Source organism: Acanthochromis polyacanthus, chromosome 15 (genome assembly GCF_021347895.1).
Source record: "Acanthochromis polyacanthus isolate Apoly-LR-REF ecotype Palm Island chromosome 15, KAUST_Apoly_ChrSc, whole genome shotgun sequence".
Classification (NCBI taxonomy): domain Eukaryota; kingdom Metazoa; phylum Chordata; class Actinopteri; family Pomacentridae; genus Acanthochromis; species Acanthochromis polyacanthus.
In genome coordinates this window covers 20,535,462-20,555,469 of record NC_067127.1, presented here as the reverse complement: position 1 = coordinate 20,555,469, position 20,008 = coordinate 20,535,462, and the positions used below count along the sequence as shown (strand labels likewise).

The following is a 20,008-nucleotide window of genomic DNA, read 5'->3' as shown; positions in this document are numbered from 1 at the left end:
GTGGTGATACAGTGAAATGAACATCTGAAAAAGAAGTGTAGTATATGCTGCTCTATGGATAGTGACTATCCACAGAAAACTTCATGGTGATCTGAGTAGTACTTGTCATAGATATCGAGCTTTGGATCAGCAAACATGGGTTTTGTTGTTTAACACCAATTTTAAATAATATGGCAAAGAAGCTTTTTCATATTTTCATTTATGTAGTCGGCTTATTCTCATTTCTTGAATAGACTGAATTAAGAATGAACTGGCCCCAACATCAATCACATGAAACAGTTCAAGACTATTCAGAAGGAATTCTAACCTACACAGGACATACAGTACAAACAATACAGCATTTGTTGTAGTTTGCTGTACACTGGACTGTGCATAGTTTACACAAACTGTTATTTCTCAAGATGTATTACAAAACAACCATTGTCCCGCTCTTTTTAAGAGTCACTGATACATTTCAATTAATCATTTGAAAGAAAAAACAAACAAAAAATGTATTAATAACATGAACAAAATATAAAAGGCACATTCATGCATGAGTCTGAATATACAGCTACTGTCACCGGAGATTTCAGATTAGGACTGTCACAGTATAAAGGTTTTACAAACAGTGAAACAATACTTTTCAAATTTACTTGAATGTGTTATGTCATGGTCAAAGGAAGCACTACTGCCTTAAAATAATTCATATTCCATTAGTTTAGCTGAGTAGCTTCCTATTCAATATCAAGATGATCAAACAGTGGGTGTGTTAAAAAGTCAGGTCAGACCTCTTTAATGGAGTAAGATGAAACATTATTCATGTAATTTTAATAACTGGTTGACGCTCTTGTTGTCTTCTATTGTTTAACTGACGGTTACATGTTTTATGTCTGAAGTGCTGGAACATAAACGTGGGCTCTGTCTTAACATTAACACTTGTATTTTTACTGAAGAACAAAGTGAGACTTTTTTGTAATGAACTGGGTTGCTATACACACAGACAAGCAAATACAGATATACTGTGGAAGGAGGTTGACGTATGTCTACACACAATGCCTCACATTCTGTTTTCCAAGTAAATGTACAAAGAAAGCTACTATGTCGTTTAGCTTTCATCTGTCTATTAACTGTATGTGTCTCCATGCTGCGAATTTCTGCACGTTGTCCTGCATTTTACACAGACTGGTATGTAATTTTGAATTTCACAATGAAATGCTCAGTAAAATGTTTCACACTCATTTTATTTAGTCATTTCATGACTTTCTAGTAGGAATATGTAATATGTTATAGCATGTTGGTGTGAGTTATGGTTTTTGCTGTGGTATTGTCTGGCATGTAAAGGTGTAATAAAAATCAGATACTGTGACAGCCCTAACTCAGAAAGTGTAAAATGACAGAGAACACAATTTTGACATTTAAACTGTAGATTAATACAGCCAGAATTTTTGACCTATGCACAATGTTGAGCTTTTACCCATTAACGTTTCTTAATCAGATTTTGCAGTAAAAATGAAGAAAAAATGAATCTAGGTTATACAGTGTTTTTAATCTTCACTAGGACTTGCGTGATTTTCATCAAAGAAGCATTGCAGTTAAATTTAGAGGCTGTGGAAACGATCAGGCCATGCAAGATTACTTCTGCAGACAGAAGAGATAAAAACACAGGATGGCGTAGATAAATAGAAGGAAGTGCTACTGGAGTCCTGCAGAGAGAGGTGGGGCTGAGGCTTCCTGGGCATGTTGAAGCAGCAGCTGCATGGTGGTCAGCAGGAATGAGATCCATCTCCTTTTCTCCCTCTCTTTTTCTTTTTGCTGGGTTGCGAAGGTGAAGATGGAAGAATGTTGCTGTGCATGGTCAGCCTGTAGTCCATCCCTTTTTCTGTTCTCTTTCTGTCTTCCTTAATGTCTCTTTCTCTCTCCCTCTCCCTCCCTTTCTCTCCCTCTCTCTCCCATAGTAGGCGGAGGTGCAAGCTTGTGAGAGGCTACTGACCAGCAGGTGTGAGAGTGTTGAGGTTGGAGATGGAGAGACAGTATGCGTAGGAGTCTTGTGATGGATATCTATGGTCCAAACTGATAACGACTGCACTCGTAATCCACAGTCAGAGACTGACCGATTAGTGAAGATCTGGATGCACTTTCACAAGTGACTGTAAATACTGAGACCATTGTCATCTATTTACTTAACATAAATCAAGGACGGTCGCATTCGAAGGAAATATGCCCTCACAGAAAAATAAGACTCAAACAGTACCTTCCACATCACAGGGTGTCCAGTACTGCAAAATTTAGGGTTATACCACAAAGTGCAGTTGACATAGTCTGACATTAGGGTAAGTAATAAATAAAGAAAAAAGAAAGATAGTTTATGCCTTACCTCGTCTGACCAGGTATGGTTTAGTGTAGTCCCAGCTCTCATTGTCATTCTTAATCACATTCAGACGTGTTGGCTGTTGACACACAAATTAAAAGAATTGTTTAGGATTCATGGTAATGTATCAGATATACAGGAACTGCTACACTATAAAAATTAATAAATCTCTATTGAACTACTGTTTAGTGAAGATGACACCATCCTCTTTGTGTCACCAGTGCAAACCTTATGTCAGTTTTATAGCCAAATCTTTCAGCATACTTTAGTTGGAAAAAATAACATGTACTTTATTTTTAAGAACACAGAGGAGAATCTTGCATAGAACCCCATTTCCAAACCCATCAGGGAAACTGCTAAACATTACAAAGTTGTAGGTGTTTGGATAGATAAAAGTCTCATTTTGAAGACCCACACTGATCACACTTAACCTTCTGACCACTGACAGGTGAAGTGAATAACGTTAATTGTCTCATAAACATGGCACCTGTTCATGGGTTGGATATATTAGGCAGCAAGTGAATATTTTGTCCTCAAAATTGATGCATTAGAAGCAGGAAAAATGGCAAGCATAAGGATTTGAGTGAGTTTGACAAGGAGCAAATTGTGATGGCGAGATGACTGGGTCAGAGCATCTACGAAACTGCAGTTCTTGTGAGGTGTTCCTGGTCTGCAGCGGTCAGTATACGTATATTAAAAGGGGTTCAAGGAGGAAACAGTGGTGAACCAGCGACAGGGTCATGGCCAACTCTTATTGATACATGTGGGGAGCGAAAGCTGGCCTGTGTGGTTTGATCCAACAGACCAGCTACTGTTGCTTAAAATGCTGAAGAAGTTAATGCTGGTACTGATAGAAAGGTGTCAGAACACAAAGTGTATTGCAATTTGTTGCGTATGGGGCTGCATGGCTGTAGACCAGCCAGGGTGCCCATGCTGACCCCTGTGCACCACAGAAAGTACCAACAATGGACACATGAACTTCATAACTGGTTGTGGGAACATGGAACATCACCTCACTGGTGGGGAAAGAACCCGAGCTGGTGCTACGATATAAATTGGGCTCACCTCCATGCACACTAAGTTTTCTGGAGCCAAACTCCTGGAGAGAGATAGGACACTCTCCTTTTCTGGTGTTGCTCAGGGTGACAGGCCCCAGCAGAAGTAGGGATACGCATAAGCCCATGGCTGAGTGCCGCTCTGTTGCAATTCTTCCCAGACAACGAGAGTCACCCCCAATTTCCACATAATGTGAAAGCACCACGCGACACAGTGCCGTGCTCTTGAATCACTGCGCAGCACTTAGAATCCATTCTCTTCTATCAGACAATTTCCACTGCACGCGCTGCGGAGCGCCAACGCCGCATCCCTGAAGCGTTGGCGCGTGCCACGGTGCTGGAGATTCACTTCAGGTCTATTTTCTGCGCCACTGCTTCAAAACCTCGCATATTCACTGTCGTTGAGAAAGCCCCAGACAGGAAGTTAAACCGGAACTTTCAAAATAAAACACAATGCACGACCTCTGACGTAAATTTTTTCCTATATGTTGTTATTATACTATATACTACACAGAGCAATGTGGCTGGGACGAGCACAGCGACCTTGTAGAAGCGAAATGAGGTGTGGTTAATTTATTTTCAGTTTATATCATGTGTTGTTATCGTGTGATATCGCTATTTACACGAGAGCCTCTCCGAGGAGCAGCCCTCCCCCTCCGGACGGCGCGTCGCTGTGCTGCGCTTCCAGTGTGCTTTGACTTTCGGAGCAAGACGGCGGCGTTTCGCTTCGCTGTGTGGCGCTTTCACGTTATGTGGAAATTGGGGGTCACAGAAAGGCGATTCCATGTTGCAGAGGGGAGAACTCTGACTGTTGTTTATTTTTATGCACCAAACAGCAGCTCAGAGTATTCGAACTTCTGGGAGTCTCTGGGTGGTGTCCATAGTTCTACTGGGAGACTTTAACGCTCAGGTAGGCATTGACGGAGAAACCTGGAAGGGGTGACAGGGAGGAACAGCCTGCCCGATCTAAATTCAAACGGTGTTTTATTGTTGGACATCTGTGCTAGTCATAGACTAGCTATAACGAACACCATGTTCAAGTATCTGGTTGTGGATTCTGTCCTGGTTGCTGATAAATGCACCTAGTACCAGAGCACTTTAGGCCAAAGGACGATTATTGACTTTGTAGTTGTGTCAACAGACCTGCGGCCTTATATTTTGGACACTTGGGTGAAGACAGGAGAAGAGCTGTCAACTGATCACTACCTGGTGGTGAGTTGCAACTGATGGCAAGGAAGGCGACTGGACAGACCTGGTAAACCCAACTGCTCACCTGCACTGGGGACAATGTCAGGTGGTGGAAAGAACATTTCAAGGAACTCCTGAACCCAGTTAACAGGGAGGCAGAGCCTGAAGACTCAGGGGAATCTTCATCCATATCTGTGCTAGGGGTTGCTGTGGTAGTTGAGAAGCTCCTTGGTGGTAAAGCACCAGTTATGATTTGCCCCGAGATGCTGAAGGCTTTGGGCATTGTTGGATTGTCTTGGCTGACACATTTCTTCAATGTCACGTGGGTAATGAGTACGGTATATGTGGAGTGACAGACTGGGCTGATGGTTCCCATTTTCCAAAAGGGAGACCAGAGAATGCATTCCAATTACCAGGGTATCACACTTCTCAGCCTCCTTGGGAAAGTTTACTCTAGGGTGCTGGAAGGGAGACTGTCAAACCTCAGATTCAGAAGGAGCAATGCGGATTCTGTCCTGGTCGTGGAAAAGTGGACCAGCTCTTTACCCTTGCCAAGCTGCTGAGGAGGTCATGGGAGTTCGACCAGCCAGTCCACGTGTTTTGTGGATTTGGAAAAGGCCTGCAACCGTGTCTCCTGAGGGGCTCTGTGGTGGGTACTGCAGGAGTATGATGTAACGGGATCTCTGATGAGCTATTCTGTCCCTGTACAACCAAAGTGAGAGCTGTGTCTAAGTTTTATAATATTAATAACTATCAGAAAGAGAGAAAAAAAAGAGACTGGGTACACAGATGACATGCATGAAAGGTCCATCCTAAGGAACCTGTAGTTTCAGCACATCAATGCTAAGATCACCATAACAGAATGGCACCAGGCTTTAACTGCTTTGATGTGTTTTGTGCATCTTACCCTTGCATATTCAATCTTGAGTGTACAGCAACCAGCATAGATGTCAGCTCCATTCAGAGCTGCTTTGGCCTTTTGAGCACACTGAATAGACTCAAACCTGGAGGAGCGGAGTTAAAGAGAGGCCACTACACATTCCAGCACAAAGATACACAAAGTATACATTACACAGTCCTTCCAGGATTTCGTGGGCGTTTTTCATGATTGTTGCGGCCAAAAATGCCTGAATTCGCGGCAGCTTTTCTAAAAAATTGTGATAAAAGTTGCGATGTTTTAAGCTTATTTGTTGTGATGAAATTGCAGGAGACAGTGACAACTGCTAAAAAGCTGCATTTTTTCCAGCTTGTAGAACATGTTTCAACACTGTAATTGACAATATATATTCCGAAATTAATTATTTTGCGTTCCAACCCATTTCCACAAGCTGACACACCACATCCCGACGGTACTTCACTGACACGGCCATCCCGACACTCTACAAAGAGACATTTTCACATTTCACAAATTGTGATTCAAGATATGTTAAAAGCCAAGGATGCTGCTACCTTTTGTTCTTTACAACGAAGTTGTAACTTTTCAGTTTACACATTTCCATTAGTTTAATAAAAGACAATGGAAATTAATTCATTTAATTGTTTCTCATTATTACTATTTTAAAAACACAAAATGGTGACTGGTCACACACTGAGACAAAAAGAAATGTGTAATAGCTGGGAGGGAAAAAAGATAATCGTTTCAGAATCGAATCATAGCACCTGAATCGTAATCGTAATTGAATCGTGATGGGCCTGAAGATTCCCACCCCTAGTGTTTACACACACACGCTCACGGCTCGTCACATCAACTAACAAGAACAGCACTGAGAGAGGGCAGTCCTCCACCAAGACAGGTGTGTGTTCTGCATGTATGCATCGCGTGACCTAAATTTGTAGCTGGCAACTGGAATTGATGGGACACAGAAACACCCCCACAATTTAATCAACTGTTCCTTGTATCATTTCCGATATGTCCACAGTGGTGGATTTGTTGTAAGATCACAATCATGTCATGTCAGCAGGCTGCTGAGGTAGCGTTCACTTGTTGCCATGGTTACCGTGCTGCTATCAGACGCCGTGTCACTACCTCAGGGTTCTTGCCAGCGCATTTCAGCGTAACGGCCCGTTACACTGTCATAACGGCCCATTACACCGTCTAACGGGCCGTTGCGCAGTCTTAACGGCCCGTTACGCTCAGTTTAAAAGATTGCGCTGTGATGAGGGCCGCTACGCCAGCACATTTCAAAGATTACGCTGTTGTTATGAGAGTGTGTGGCTCCGTCATGAGAGTGGGAGAGAGAGCAGCGTGTGTGTGTGGGAGGGAGGCGGAGGGAGGGGGAGAGCGAGTGAGAGAGACAGGGAGTCGGTCCAGTCGGAGGAGGAGAGTTGGGTTGGCGGTACTGTGCGCTTCAGCCACTGTTTATAGACAATAAAGGCTGCAGTGTTCTTCGATGCGGCTGGGCTCCTGTGTCTTTGCCTCTACGGCTGCTGAGGAAGTGAAGGGGGTTAACCCTGGGCTTCCTGACCACGGTCGGGGGCTGAACAGGAACTGTTAACACTGTAATTAGGGCCGCTGCGCTGTTATTTTGACAGATAACGCCATGTGCGTTTGTTTTTATCGACTGGGTGCCTATCGAGGTTAATTTATGTCTCCCCACCTTAGCTGTACTTTCCTGTCGATTGACCTGTTCCCGTCTATTGCGCATGCGCGCATACGCGTTCCCGTCTATTGCGCGCGCGCTCTTTCTTGTCTATTGCGCGCGCGCATGCAGGAGGACCTGCCGTTACGCTGAAAAAAAATCCTGGGGAGAACCCTGTACCTTAATGGGAAATCCTTAACAAATCCGTGGATCCAGACTTTAAACCGTATCACTGCCGAAGTCTAATCACTTGGTCCTTGTGTCATTTCTGACCGACCTTGAAAATTTCATTCAAGTGCCTGAGTCCATTTTTGAGTAATGTTGGTAACAGAGGAAGGATTCACACACGCTGATCGTCACATAACTCCGCTGTGTTCTTTGGTGGAATAATTAATCTAATTTACCTTCATTCTTTCAGTGCTCTAACGGATCTGGATGCAACAGTTTCCATCATGGTGATTTATGTGATCTGTTGTCTGATCATTTCAGCCGTTCTAATATGGTTCGTGTTTTTTTTTAAGGTGTTTTTTTTAGGTGTATCAATCGATGATTTTTTTTCTTTTTTGTATTCCACCACAGAATTGCACGGGTGTAAAACAGTTTATCTCCGCTTTGGTGAAAAACATCAGTGAATTACTTGTTTATCACGGTCTTCAGCAGTAATTTTTGTTGGTAAATGAGAGATATTAGTATCACACCTCTGCATCTTCGAACCATAAACAAGGAAGTGAATTCGGTGACGCTGGGCCACTGCTATGCCAAAATTGCGGGAAAGTTGCAGTGATTGGACAAAATTGCAAGGCCACGCAAAATTCGCGGAGATTGGTTGATTTCATGTGAATTTGCGCTATCGCAACATCGCGAATTCCTGGAGGGACTGATTACATTTATCTGCCACATACTTTTGAACAGTAAAAAAATAGGAGCTCGAATTGACAGTGTATCTGTTTAAAATAAATTACTAAAAGCATGCTTTGTGTAGTACAAGCACTTAAAAGTGTTTATGTTGAAATATGAGCCAAAAGCTGTACAAATGTCTGAAAAAGCACTTTTTAGAAGAGACAGATGAAGAGTTCATTTACAAAAACAGATAACTCCGTTTTGATAAATTTTCAGAAAACCTTTTTTTATTGTTTACTTGAGATAATATCAATCAAACTGAAGTTGAGTGGATTTGACTCAGTAGAAAAATCCATGACAAAATAGAGAAAAAATAAATTATTAGTGTTATTATTATTATTATCTCAAGTAAACAATAAAAAGAGTTTTCGGAAAATTTATAAAACGGAGTCATCTGTTTTTGCAAATGAACTCTTCAGATGATGAGTCTGTTGTTCACCCTACAATGGTGATTTATATCCCTGATAACAAAGATGAGTTATGACCAATATGAGCACAGGTTTGAACAGGATACAAGCAGCAAAAGAGGGCAAGTTTAGAAACAGAGCAGGGGGGTGGTGGTGGTAAGGAGCAAAGGGTACCAGATGGGCACCTACACTCTGAATTAGCTGCAAAAACCTGATGGCTTCCACTCCGAAATGCCAATCATGCAAGCAGTTAGCTCTACCTGACTCATATGGGGTAATGACACACACATTCACCCATTAAAGAAGGATACTCCACCATGGCCTGGATTCCATTTCGTTTAAAGATGACGATCCTCAGCACACTGCCAATAGGGTTACACACGGTGTACAGAACATCCTGCACCAAAACGGAAAATTATAGAAATTCAATATTCAGCACAATCTATAGGTTTTTAATGCTGTGGCCTGAGGCCACTGTGTATTTCACAAATAAAATTGTGAAGGTACTGCAGTGGTAAGACAGAAATATACAGTTACCCCATGCTAATGCATCCTCTAGCAATTCTTTTCACTTGTTTTTGGTATCTGGTTATGGCAGGTTGTATGACATTCAGTAAATCTGCATCTCACCAGAATAATGTAAACACACCTCGACAGAGTTTCGAGCTCACAGTTTGTGTTTTACTTTTCTGAAATATGTAAAGAGAAAATAGTGTCATTTTATGGTCAAACTAACTAATGGTTTTAAGAAATAAACCATTTGACCATGTATGATATAAAATTATTTCTGAAATATATGAAGTGAAAATAGTGTCATTTTATAATCAAACCTTGTAAAAGAACAAATCCTTTTACCAAGTATGAAAACACAGATTTTGGATATTGATATTATTTACAGTTTTGAATTGTTAATTCTGGTAAACATGTAAATAGATATCTACAGAGGTTCTACTCGTTAATGTCTGATTTAAGCAAATCTATTTTTCACAGGTCAGAGTTATGTCTGCCTGCATGTTGGACCTGCCAGACCTCTCCTCATTTTTTTCTGGTTTCCTCGGTACTTCCTGCAGTTGCTTCTGCTTTTTTTTATTTTGCTCCTGGAGCTTCTTTTTGGCTTCCTGCAGCTCCTTCATCATTTTCTGCATTTCTTTCCGCCTTGAGATTTCTCTCTTGCTGCTGCAGACAAATAAATTCTTCTTCAACCAATTCCTGTTTCATCTCCAGTTCTTGGTTGTGAAGCTGGAGATTTCTGACTTTTGCCTCCAGTAGTTTTTTGCCCTTTATCAGAAGAACTTTTTCTTTCTGGAGGTTTTTGCACCTCTGTTCCAGTTCGTGCAGCTTTTTCACATTCACCATCTCTGGAGTAAGCATTCTTTTCTCCTTCCAGACCATCTTTTTGGATATGGGGATCATGATTTTTAACTTCTAGATCCTGTTTTTCTTTCTGGAGATTTTCTTTTTTTTTTTTAACTCCAGATACTGTTCCATCTTCTGGAGATCACTATTTTTTTCCTCCAGATTGATTTCTCTTTCCAATTTTATGTTTTATTACAGCAATCCTGTGATTAACTAATTAAAATGTTTTAGCATTTGACAGCACTAATGATTATGTTAGTTTGGTCCCTTAAAAAGGTGGAGGACACACATGAAAAGTGTTGTAATTCCTACACCTTCACCTGATTTGAATGTAAACACCCTCAAATTAAAGTTGAAAATCTAAACTTAAAGTACATCTTGACTGTTTCATTTCAAATGTATTCTGGTGGTGTACAGAGTCAAAATGTTGAAAATTGTGTCAATGTCCAAATATATATGGACCTGACTATGTGCATTTTGTTCTCCATGATCCTGTCTACTTCTCATAGTGTGTGTGTGTATGTGTGCATGTGTGTGTGTTTACCGTGGTTATAGGGTAGAGGGGGTTCTGTATGGACAGCAAGAGGACCTTGTTGCCGCTGTTGGGATTGTCCGCATTGGTTGGCCTGGTGATTCTCTTGGATGTAGAGTAATTAAAGTATGCCTGTTGGCCTGATGAACACATGGAGGAAAATATGAATAAAGTACTTTACATACAAGCATGTGTTACCAATAAATTTATAGTCATCAGTAAGTCTTCACAGTGAAAAAGCTGGGAATCAAACCTGCGATGTATACAGGTTCCTTGGCTCCACAAGACACACAGAGGTCGGCACTCTCTCCTGCAGAGAATTCCACCAAGGCCTGACGCTTGAACGGCATCATCATCACATAACTGAGAACACACACATGAACAAGTTAAGACATACACATGCTTTTCACTGAAACATTTCAGCCTAATTGGCCTTTGGGTAAGTCATCTCCACTGTCCGCAAAAGTGCAGCTCCTCCATGTTTACTGTGTTTCAATCCTTACTATTTTGTTGTCAGCAAATCTCAATGGAAATGTGATGCTGGCAACTTTGAGGCAAGGGCATATGCCTTCCCATCTCCAGTGAGGAAATAAAAGAGGTCACTGCCTTCGTTTAATGAAACAAAATAAAGTACGAAATTATGTGAGCATGAGGGCCTTCGAAAAAAATATGAAGGCAGTACAACAAGATAATAGTTCTATTTATGTGCAGGTATGCATGTGTTGTATGTTGGAAACATGTTTTTTTGGCAGCTCATGTTATATCTGGCCTTGAGACATCATCTGTCACATCTGTCAATCCTGCTGCTGCACTGACGAAAGTACGATGTCATGAAACTGCTTGTGTGAAATACAAGTAAAACCCTTCTATTTTATTTTATATTATGTATATATTATATATATGAGGCAAAGTCATCAAACTGTTTGAATTGCGATTCTATTTTTTATGTACCAAAGACAAGTACTGCTGCTTGCCTGTTCTGTCAGTTCAACATAACAGCTCCATCCAGTTGAAAGCAAGGTTAATAAATACTGCACCATAGATGGAGTATAAATAATGAAGTAGTCGTTTAGAGTGGAAACTGCAGCATCACAAATTGTTTCCTGTAATTACTCAGCACATGTAATTATCTTAACATTAACATTACTAAAGCTCACTGTAGATTACTTATGTAGTTAAACTTTTCCACTTCATGTGTCTCATAATAAATGTTTATTCATGTTTAAATATTCAGATAGTTGGAATGCTAGTTGTTTTGTCCTAAACTATTTAATACATCAATAACAGAGAAAGTGCTGAGACAGGTGCCTGTGGGAAATTTAAAAAATAGTTTTCTGTGATTTTCTAAATAATGGTTTAGTTTAGAGGTTTTATTGATGATGATGTAGGCATTTACTGTGTATTTACTGATTTTGTTATTTAGTTATTATTTGGTTAGTTTCATGGCACCTACTTATGTGCCATACTGCATATTTGCTACTGCTATCTTCATTATGATGAAGTTCTACCATTACTGACATCTTAAAACAAATGTAAGTACAAAGATGGTGGTTTAATTTCAATGAACTACAAACCACACACAGATACAGTAGTTTAGTATGTCCTTTATGTAGCAGCGGTAGAAGGACACCAGTCGCTTTTGTGTGACGTCATTCTTCCTGAGAATCGTCAGGAAGTCTTTACTGTGCCTTCTTCTTCAGTGATTTTGTGTTACTGGTCCAGGTAAAGTCATCCTCCATGCACACGCTGATGTAAATAGGTTAAATGTCTGTTTAATTCTTTCTGAAGTCTATAATCAGCTTCTTGTTCCTGTTGGTGTTGAGGACCAGACTGTTCCTCCCAATGAGTGGACTTATTCCATGCGAGATGAGCTTCACTACAGTGATGTCATCTCCATATTTAATGTTGCTGTTGCTGGGGTCAGCGGGGATGCAGTCATGGGCGTAGAGGGTGTAGAGCAGGGGGCTCGTCACACATCCTGTGGGGAGCCAAGTGTTAAGGGTGAGGAGATGTGGGGATCAACTCTTACCCTCCGAGAGCAATCTGTCAGGAAGTCTTTGATTCAGAGGCAAAAGGAGAAGGGAAGTTCCAGGTCATTGAGTTTGGTCACCAGCCTGTGGAGGAGGATGGTGTTAGATGCGGAGTTAAAGTCTACAAAGAGCAGTCGAGCGTAGCTTCCCCACTGCTTTAGGCGAGACAGGGTAGTGTGGAGAGTCATGATTGTGGCATCTTCTGTGTACCTATTAGCTCTGTAGGCAAACTGATGTGTGTCAAATCACATGTGTAAATCAGTTTCTCAGAACACTTCCTTATGACAGGAGTAAGTGCCACTGGACGGCAGACATTCAGGCTGCTAATGGTGGTCTTTATTGTCAATGAAACTATGGTTGATGGCTTCAAGTATAGTAGGGTGGGAGAGTGAAGTGTAATAGAGACTGGTTGAGATCTTGGAGGAGACGCCTACCAACTGGCCAGAATATACCTTCAGGACCTGCCCAAGACACCATCAGGATCTGCAGCCTTCCTTGGGTTCACTTCCCTTGGGCTGCACCTCACCTCATGTTTCTCCATCATGAAGATGAGGCTGCTGTGGGCCAGTGGATGTGATACAGCTGCCTGATGGCTCCACCTCAAAGTGGGCAAAGAAGTGGTTAAGGTCCTCTGCCAGCGAAGCATCACCATCCACAGCTGAGAGGGTGCTGGATTTGTAGCTGGTGATGTGCTGAAGCCACTGCCCCACCAGCATTGTATTGTTGCTGCAGAAGTAGTCTTCAATCTTCCTCCTGTAAGCAGCCTTGAATTTTCTGATGCCTCTCTTACAGTTGGCTCAGGCAGCACTGTATTTTGCCCCATCATCAGATCTGAAAGCAGTATTTCTGACCCTGAGCAGGGGCTGGACTTCTGTCATCCAGGACTCCTGGTTGGGATAAACTTGGACAGACTTGTCCATGCTGACAGTGTCCATGCAGTGTTTAATGGAACACAAGACAGCTGCTGTGTTATATGTACTCCTCCAGGTCCTGGTGTTCAAAACTAACCCAATTTGTCCTTTGAAGGCAGTGATACAGCTGATGAGAGGCACCATCAGGCAATGTTTCAACAGTCTTTATTGTGGTAGGAGCACTATTCTCTGAGAGAGGTGTAGGCCAAAATTAAGAGCAGGGACAAATGGTCAGACTGATCTAGGCATGGTAGTGGTTTGACCCTGTAGCTCTGTATTATGTTGGAGCACTGCTTTTAAATTAGCACGGTTGAAGTCCCTTGCTATGATGTGAACAGCCTCAGGACACCTGCTCTGTTGATAGCTAAACAAGTCAAGCAAGTGTCCAAGAGCCAAGCTAGCATTAACATCAGGTGGTATATACACAGCTGTTAGCATGATGACATTAAACTCCCAGGTAAAGGAGTTTACTTTGGGCCTGCATTTAACAGTCACGTTCTCCAAATTCAGAGAGCAGCGGCTGACTACACACTCAGCGTTGATATACCAGCAGTTGTTCACACAGATGCATAACTCCCCTCTACTGCTCTTCCCAGAGTCCTTGTTTCTGTCATACCGGTGTGTGGCCTGCTAGCTGGATAGCTGTATCTGGAATGAGTTAATGAAACCAGGTCTCTGTCATCAGCAGAATGCAACTATCCCTGACGATTATGTTTGCTGCAACCTGTAGCTTCAATTCATCCATCTTATTCACAAGGGACCCTGCATTAGTGAGAAAGACACTTAGAAGTGGCAGCTTATGTGGTCACCTCCACAGCCTCAACAGCACACTCACTCTGTGGCCTTGCTTTTGTCTCCAGTACCTGCGGTGCCTCCATCGCCTGCCCATGGAATGGTAATCCACGGAGAACCCTAGACTCTAGCTACATACATGGGGATATCATGAGAACGGAGAAACCTGGCTTTCTCTCACTGTGTATTCCTATATTTAGGAAATCGTGCCTGCTGTAGATGTGATTCACCCAGCAGAGTGTTGTCAGAAGGAGTAACAGCAAATACTCAAACTGTAGAGCCTTTCAGTGCACTTTGTTTCTGTCTGGTGCTGATATATGCCTGAAAACCTCACCAAGACTGCGTGTGACCTTGCCTCAACTTGTCTCTTCACGAGCATTAACAAATAATAGAAGAGCTTGCAGACTGAATCATGACTGATACTTAGAAAAAAATAACTTGCTAAACCAATTCACGTTGGGTGAATTAGCGACTAAAATCTGTCCTGCTAGTTTGTATGTGTTCTCCGTTTACAAATGTACAGATGTGCCAGCCAGCTAACAGACTGGTGACAGGTCACCCCAAGCTGAACACTAGCTCTTAAAGGCATTTAGGGTCACCTGTAAGGTTAAACCAGGTTCAAACAAGTTAGAAAGTTGTGTGTACAGAGATACAAGACTCAGTTTATCTGTTTCCCACACTTAGAATAACAAACACATAGCAGTTGCAGTCTCACCATATGGGCCCAAACCTTTCCAGGGCATCTATCAGGTCCGCTTCCACAACAGCCTCACACAGGCCCCTGACATGGACCACAGGACTGGGAGAGATACGATGGGAGTCCTCGCCATTTTCCTGCAACACACACAGTCAGGCGTTATTATCCAAAACAGCTATGATCACATCAAGCTGATCTTTAGGATTTTTTCATTTGCACAACAGTCGTCCCGACAGACACACATCTGGTATAAAAATATGGCTGAAGTTAAACCGACCACATTGAACTACAAGTTGGTGAGATCAAGTGCTGCCAATCAAATGCAGACAGGTTCACCTGTACGCATACCTAGAAGATCTCTTTGCAACATAAAAATAACATTCACCTGTTCCTGCTGCAACTATCAAGGTGGTAGATGAAGCTAATGTCACAATGAGAATATGCCAGAGTTAATTCCTGTGTCACAGCAATACATGCTGCTGTGTAGTACAGTTTACAGTATGTTCACCTGTACTTAGTGACCACTTTAATGGGTTCACCAGTCCATGTGATCACTAATGCAAATATATATCAGTCATGTGGAACATACTCAGAGCAATAAGGCGTGGATGATAATGTGGGTGGTGCAACTAATTTCAAAATCTCACACCCTGCTGATCTGTATTTTTAATGAACCACAGTCTCTAGGTTTTAGAGACAACGGTGCAAACAAGGACAAAAAAAATCCGCTGAGCAGCAGTTCTGTGAGTGAAAATACATTGGTAAGAATGTAAAGGAGGAATATGACAGTAACTCGAATAGCCAACGTTGTCTGCACAGGAACACAAGGAACCTTGAAGTGAGCAGACCTCATCAGGAGAAAACAGCAGTTTCAAAAATACAGCTAAGAACAGGAAACTAAGACCACAGTGGTAAAAAGAAAAACTCACAATACTCTGCTCAAAAAGAATTAAGGGAACACTTGTGTCTTGCACCAGAGCTTCACTATGCTGTAACACGACATGTCAACTAGGGCTGGCCCAAATAGCAATCTCTGAGGTATGGATATTTGGGCTCAATTAATGATGAATATTCGAATATTCAGCTCGTCCAGAAGAAGAAACAGAATAGAAATAGAAAGGAATGACCAATTATTCGGATATTCTAGTCCAGCATTAATGCCCACACTTCTTGTATTATAAATGTATGGCACTAATTCGATGAGGTATGTTTTGCCTTTAAAGGTTTAGAAGTGCTATTCTGGAAGATGAAGAGCCAAAAAAGGCAAAAGTACCATCAATGCTGTCTGTTCATTAGTACAGAGAGCTTTGTCCTAGTAACTGCTAAAAACAGATAAAAAGAAGCCAGTCCTCAGTGTCTGCACAGGATGCAGTCAGGCATGTAAGCCATCCAGGAATAGACAAAAAATTTAGACATGTAAAACTGATGAAAGTGGAACTGAGGCCTAAAATTGTGCTTTGGCTAAAGGTAATGTGTTATAAATGTAGGGGTTGAAAAGTTCACAAAATGCCCATTTCAGTAGAAACAGGGTTCTCTGCATATTTTCCTGACAGAGATGAGTTTTTAGGGACTTCATCAATGACTGAAATGGGACTTTCAGTGAAATGAATCATATAGAAATGAATGCAGCTAGCATTTGCTACCTGTTTTGCACAGTGTCTGTCTGTTGCACAGTCATAGTCAACTGATTAAATTATTAAATTTCCTCTAAAAAAGCAAAATGACCATTGCGTTAATTTTATTTGGACAATCTGTATGTCACTGTATAATGTGGTGTAGTATGAAATGTAAACCAAAGTTTACATATTAAAGTACAAAACTGTAGGGTTGAAATGGAAACGCCGACATTATAAAAACAAATAACAGGGTTCATCCATATCAGTCAGCATTTTCTCTTTGGTCAAATGTGTTAAATTTCTTGTCTGTCTGTTAAACTCGCCTTCAGACACGAGGTGATAAAACTTTTGAGGACGTAACGCCTATATTTTGGAATGGTCTATCTGTACCTCTGCAGTCTACTAAGACTCTGGTTTCTTTTAAAAGCCAGCTAAAGACACACTTGTTTAGACAGGCATTTGGGTAACTTGTAAGCACTAGCTCTGTATCATGCAGTGGTATCATGCATGTGGCTTTGTGTAATATTGTTGTGGCTTGTGTCTTCCACAAGCCACAACAGTTGTGCAGTTTTGCACTTCTAACTTCGTAGCTCTGGTAGTTGCTCCATCGTTTTTGTGTTGCGTTTGTAAAGCACTTCGTGACCTTTGTCTGTAAAAAGCACTTCATAGATCATTTTTATTATTTACTTACTTCTATCAGCGCAGCAGAAAGAACTTTAATGACACGCACGGCATTGACTCTTGACTTTATGACAATCCTCCTCTCAAAAGAAAAACTCTTTGGATTTGGAAGATTCCCACAACTCACCCAAATTAACATGAAAAAGCAACACTGGCCAAAAACCGAGTAGTTTGCATCCCAGAAATAAAAAAGAGGTCATGATATGTAAGTCAGTGGTGTAGTGTGATGAATAGCGCCTGTGCTTTCTCTTCAGATGCTCATGCACAGGCGCTGTCCATAATTTTACCATACATCAGACTAAAATGATGGCGGGTGCTCGAACTGTACTTTGTTTTGTCCCCTTGCCATTTCTAAGGTTAATTGCAGCTAATTGGAAGTTTTACTGCTTTAATACCCCAAGACTTTTTCTGCGCATGCCTCATCAAAGCTTATTTCAAGTGTATGGAACAAGACTTATCCGAGTCAGATTCTTTTATACGATCCATTCAATAATTCAGTATCTCAAATAAAAACAGCTTTGTTTCAAGAGACCGAAGCGAGTAAGCACTCCCGTACAATTCAGGGAAACAGATGAAATCAATTATCTCCAATCTCCTACCCCGGTTAAACAAATCTGGCTGTTTGTTGGCATGACATTTAAGACATATGATTACTGGAGGAAGGTAACTGTTAGCAGGTTGCAGAAGTGCATGTAAACTCACATGCTGACAGTGAAATATCGTGAGTAATTACAGTTGGACTTCACGTTCAAAGCAAATCTTGGACAGATATTTGTGCCAACAATTTGAAACACATTGCAATGTAAATCGATCTGCTGCAAACAAGCTTGCTGTGATAGGCCTCTGTTCTAGATGGGTCTTTGGTCAAAGTGTGACTGTGTGGGTTCGATACCCACTGAAAAAGATATTAGGTGTTTGAACGGTGTTTTGTGTACTTGCTACCCTTGAAGTTGGAATAGCTTTAATTAAATTTTTTTGGTTGTGATCTTGCTTTTAAAATTGATAATGTTTGAAGTAACAAACATCTCCAGGTAGCTCATTCATCTTCTTAATGCCCCTCTAATGATGAAATGACGTGAGTGTGTAAATGTGTACGTGGATGCATGCCTGGAAACTACACTACCTGCTGATTACATGCAAGATGATACTACCTTCACTCAAGACTCTGTGTGTGTGAAAGAGTAGGTGAGCATTTGTGTGTGAATGTCCAACTCTAATACCCTTGTTTTCTGTAATGGTGAGACAGCGAGGAAGGAAAAAGAGCACAAACACCGTGTGGTTGACAGTGATAGCCACTTGTATAAATTACATCCTTCTACTGGAGCCAAAAAACATCTCACTTGTCTCTTTGATGGTTATCTCATCACGTACCTGCACTGACAGTTGCAAAATGACACATTTTGAGAAGTTTCATTTTGCTGTGTGTCCTTTATCAGGTGCAGAAGTATTTGTGGCAAAATATCTTTTTGTATCAGTTCCTCAGATGTGATTCTGCAAACCGGAGGCCTGTACTACGAAGCAGGATTTGATGTTATTGAGGTAGCATAATGTTTAACTATAGGCTTTCAATAATACAACGGTGGTATAAAAGAATCGCCTACTGACCAATCAGTTCTCCTGGAAAATATTATCAGCATTACTCAAAGATCCAGCAGAGTTTGGAGCCCAGACAGCGAGAGGGGAAGATAGAAGTTTTTAGAGCTGCAAGTAATTTCAAAGCCATTTCATTGTTCTATATGTCTTGTGTCTACATAATCTCAAACAGAAATTGAACTTAAACCTTGCACTTGTTGACCTTATAATTATTATTCCGTCAAGGAATGCGGCAGAGTTATGTAACGATCGGCAGTGGCCCGTCTGTCTGTTCGCAACACTACTCAAAAACGGGCCAACGGATTTCAATTAAATTCTCAGGGAAGGTCAGAAATGACACAAGGGCCAAGTGATTAGATTTAGGCAATAATGCGACTTATAGTCCGGATCCATGGATTTGCTCAAGATTTCTGTATCACTGCGATATAGCGTCACAGCGTCACTGTAACTATGGCACGTAAACACTACGTCAGCTGCCTGTTGACGATCACATGATTGTGATCCTACTACAAATCCACCGCTGTGGACCACAAATTCTTTAAAGATTTCATCTGTCGGAAATCACACAATGACTGAGCAGTCTTGGCAAAGTACTGCGCTCTCTGAGTGCCTTTCTGTTCAATTTGCAATAAGCCTACTTATCGATTTCAATTATGTTCCTTATTTGTTTTTTATACTTTCTCCTAAAACCTTTGAGACCCAGCAAGTAGCTAAAAAAATTATTCTAAATGTGTCTTAGACGCCAAAACAATGAGACCGAATGTGAGATTGCTAAATTCATGCATTATCTATACACTGCTTAATCCTCTGCAGAGCCATTGAGGGGCTGGAGACTATCCCAGCTGACTTTAGGTGAATGCAGGAGACACCCTGGACAGGTCACCAGTCTATCACAGGGCTACCTAGAGACAGAGACAGACAACCAGACACACTCACATTCATACCTACAGACAATTTAGAATCTCCAGTTAACCTCAGCATGTGTTTGGACTGTGGGAGGAAACCAGAGCACCTGGAGAAAACCTAGCCTAGCTTAGCTAGACTTTGTATTCCCGTTATAAGGGATATACGGGAATACGGTCTAGCCCTCCTCCATTGACACATTTTGACAGGTTGTCAAGCTCCGAGCAGATCAGACCGAACCAATCAGAGCACCAGAGGCGGGAGTTAACGATGCGTCATCTTCAGGGCCGAGATTACCCATCTAACACCTGTGCATCTCCCACATACAAACGAAATGGCGACCGCAACAGAGCGAGGTTTCTCTCGTGCGCTTTCCTCGGTTTTGCACGGGCTGAATTTGTCCTTAAAACTGGTCGCCATA

The 20,008-nt window shown here is 41.5% G+C and overlaps 1 protein-coding gene across 2 annotated transcripts in view; it reads right to left on the bottom strand.

The window, feature by feature from the left end:
* The window catches only part of LOC110955388 (heterogeneous nuclear ribonucleoprotein L-like), a 49,934-nt gene that overhangs the window by 18,435 nt on the left and 11,491 nt on the right, over positions 1-20,008 (bottom strand). The window contains exons 2-8 of one of the 2 annotated variants that reach the window (XM_051960044.1): positions 14,813-14,931; positions 10,618-10,727; positions 10,377-10,504; positions 8,788-8,873; positions 5,498-5,594; positions 5,137-5,292; positions 2,354-2,426 (exon numbers count right to left, since the gene is read on the bottom strand). In XM_051960044.1, the coding sequence (XP_051816004.1) occupies positions 2,354-2,426; positions 5,137-5,292; positions 5,498-5,594; positions 8,788-8,873; positions 10,377-10,504; positions 10,618-10,727; positions 14,813-14,931 (769 nt within the window). The remainder of the gene's footprint in view (positions 1-2,353; positions 2,427-5,136; positions 5,293-5,497; positions 5,595-8,787; positions 8,874-10,376; positions 10,505-10,617; positions 10,728-14,812; positions 14,932-20,008) is intronic. The other variant, XM_022200358.2, reaches the window with a different exon arrangement.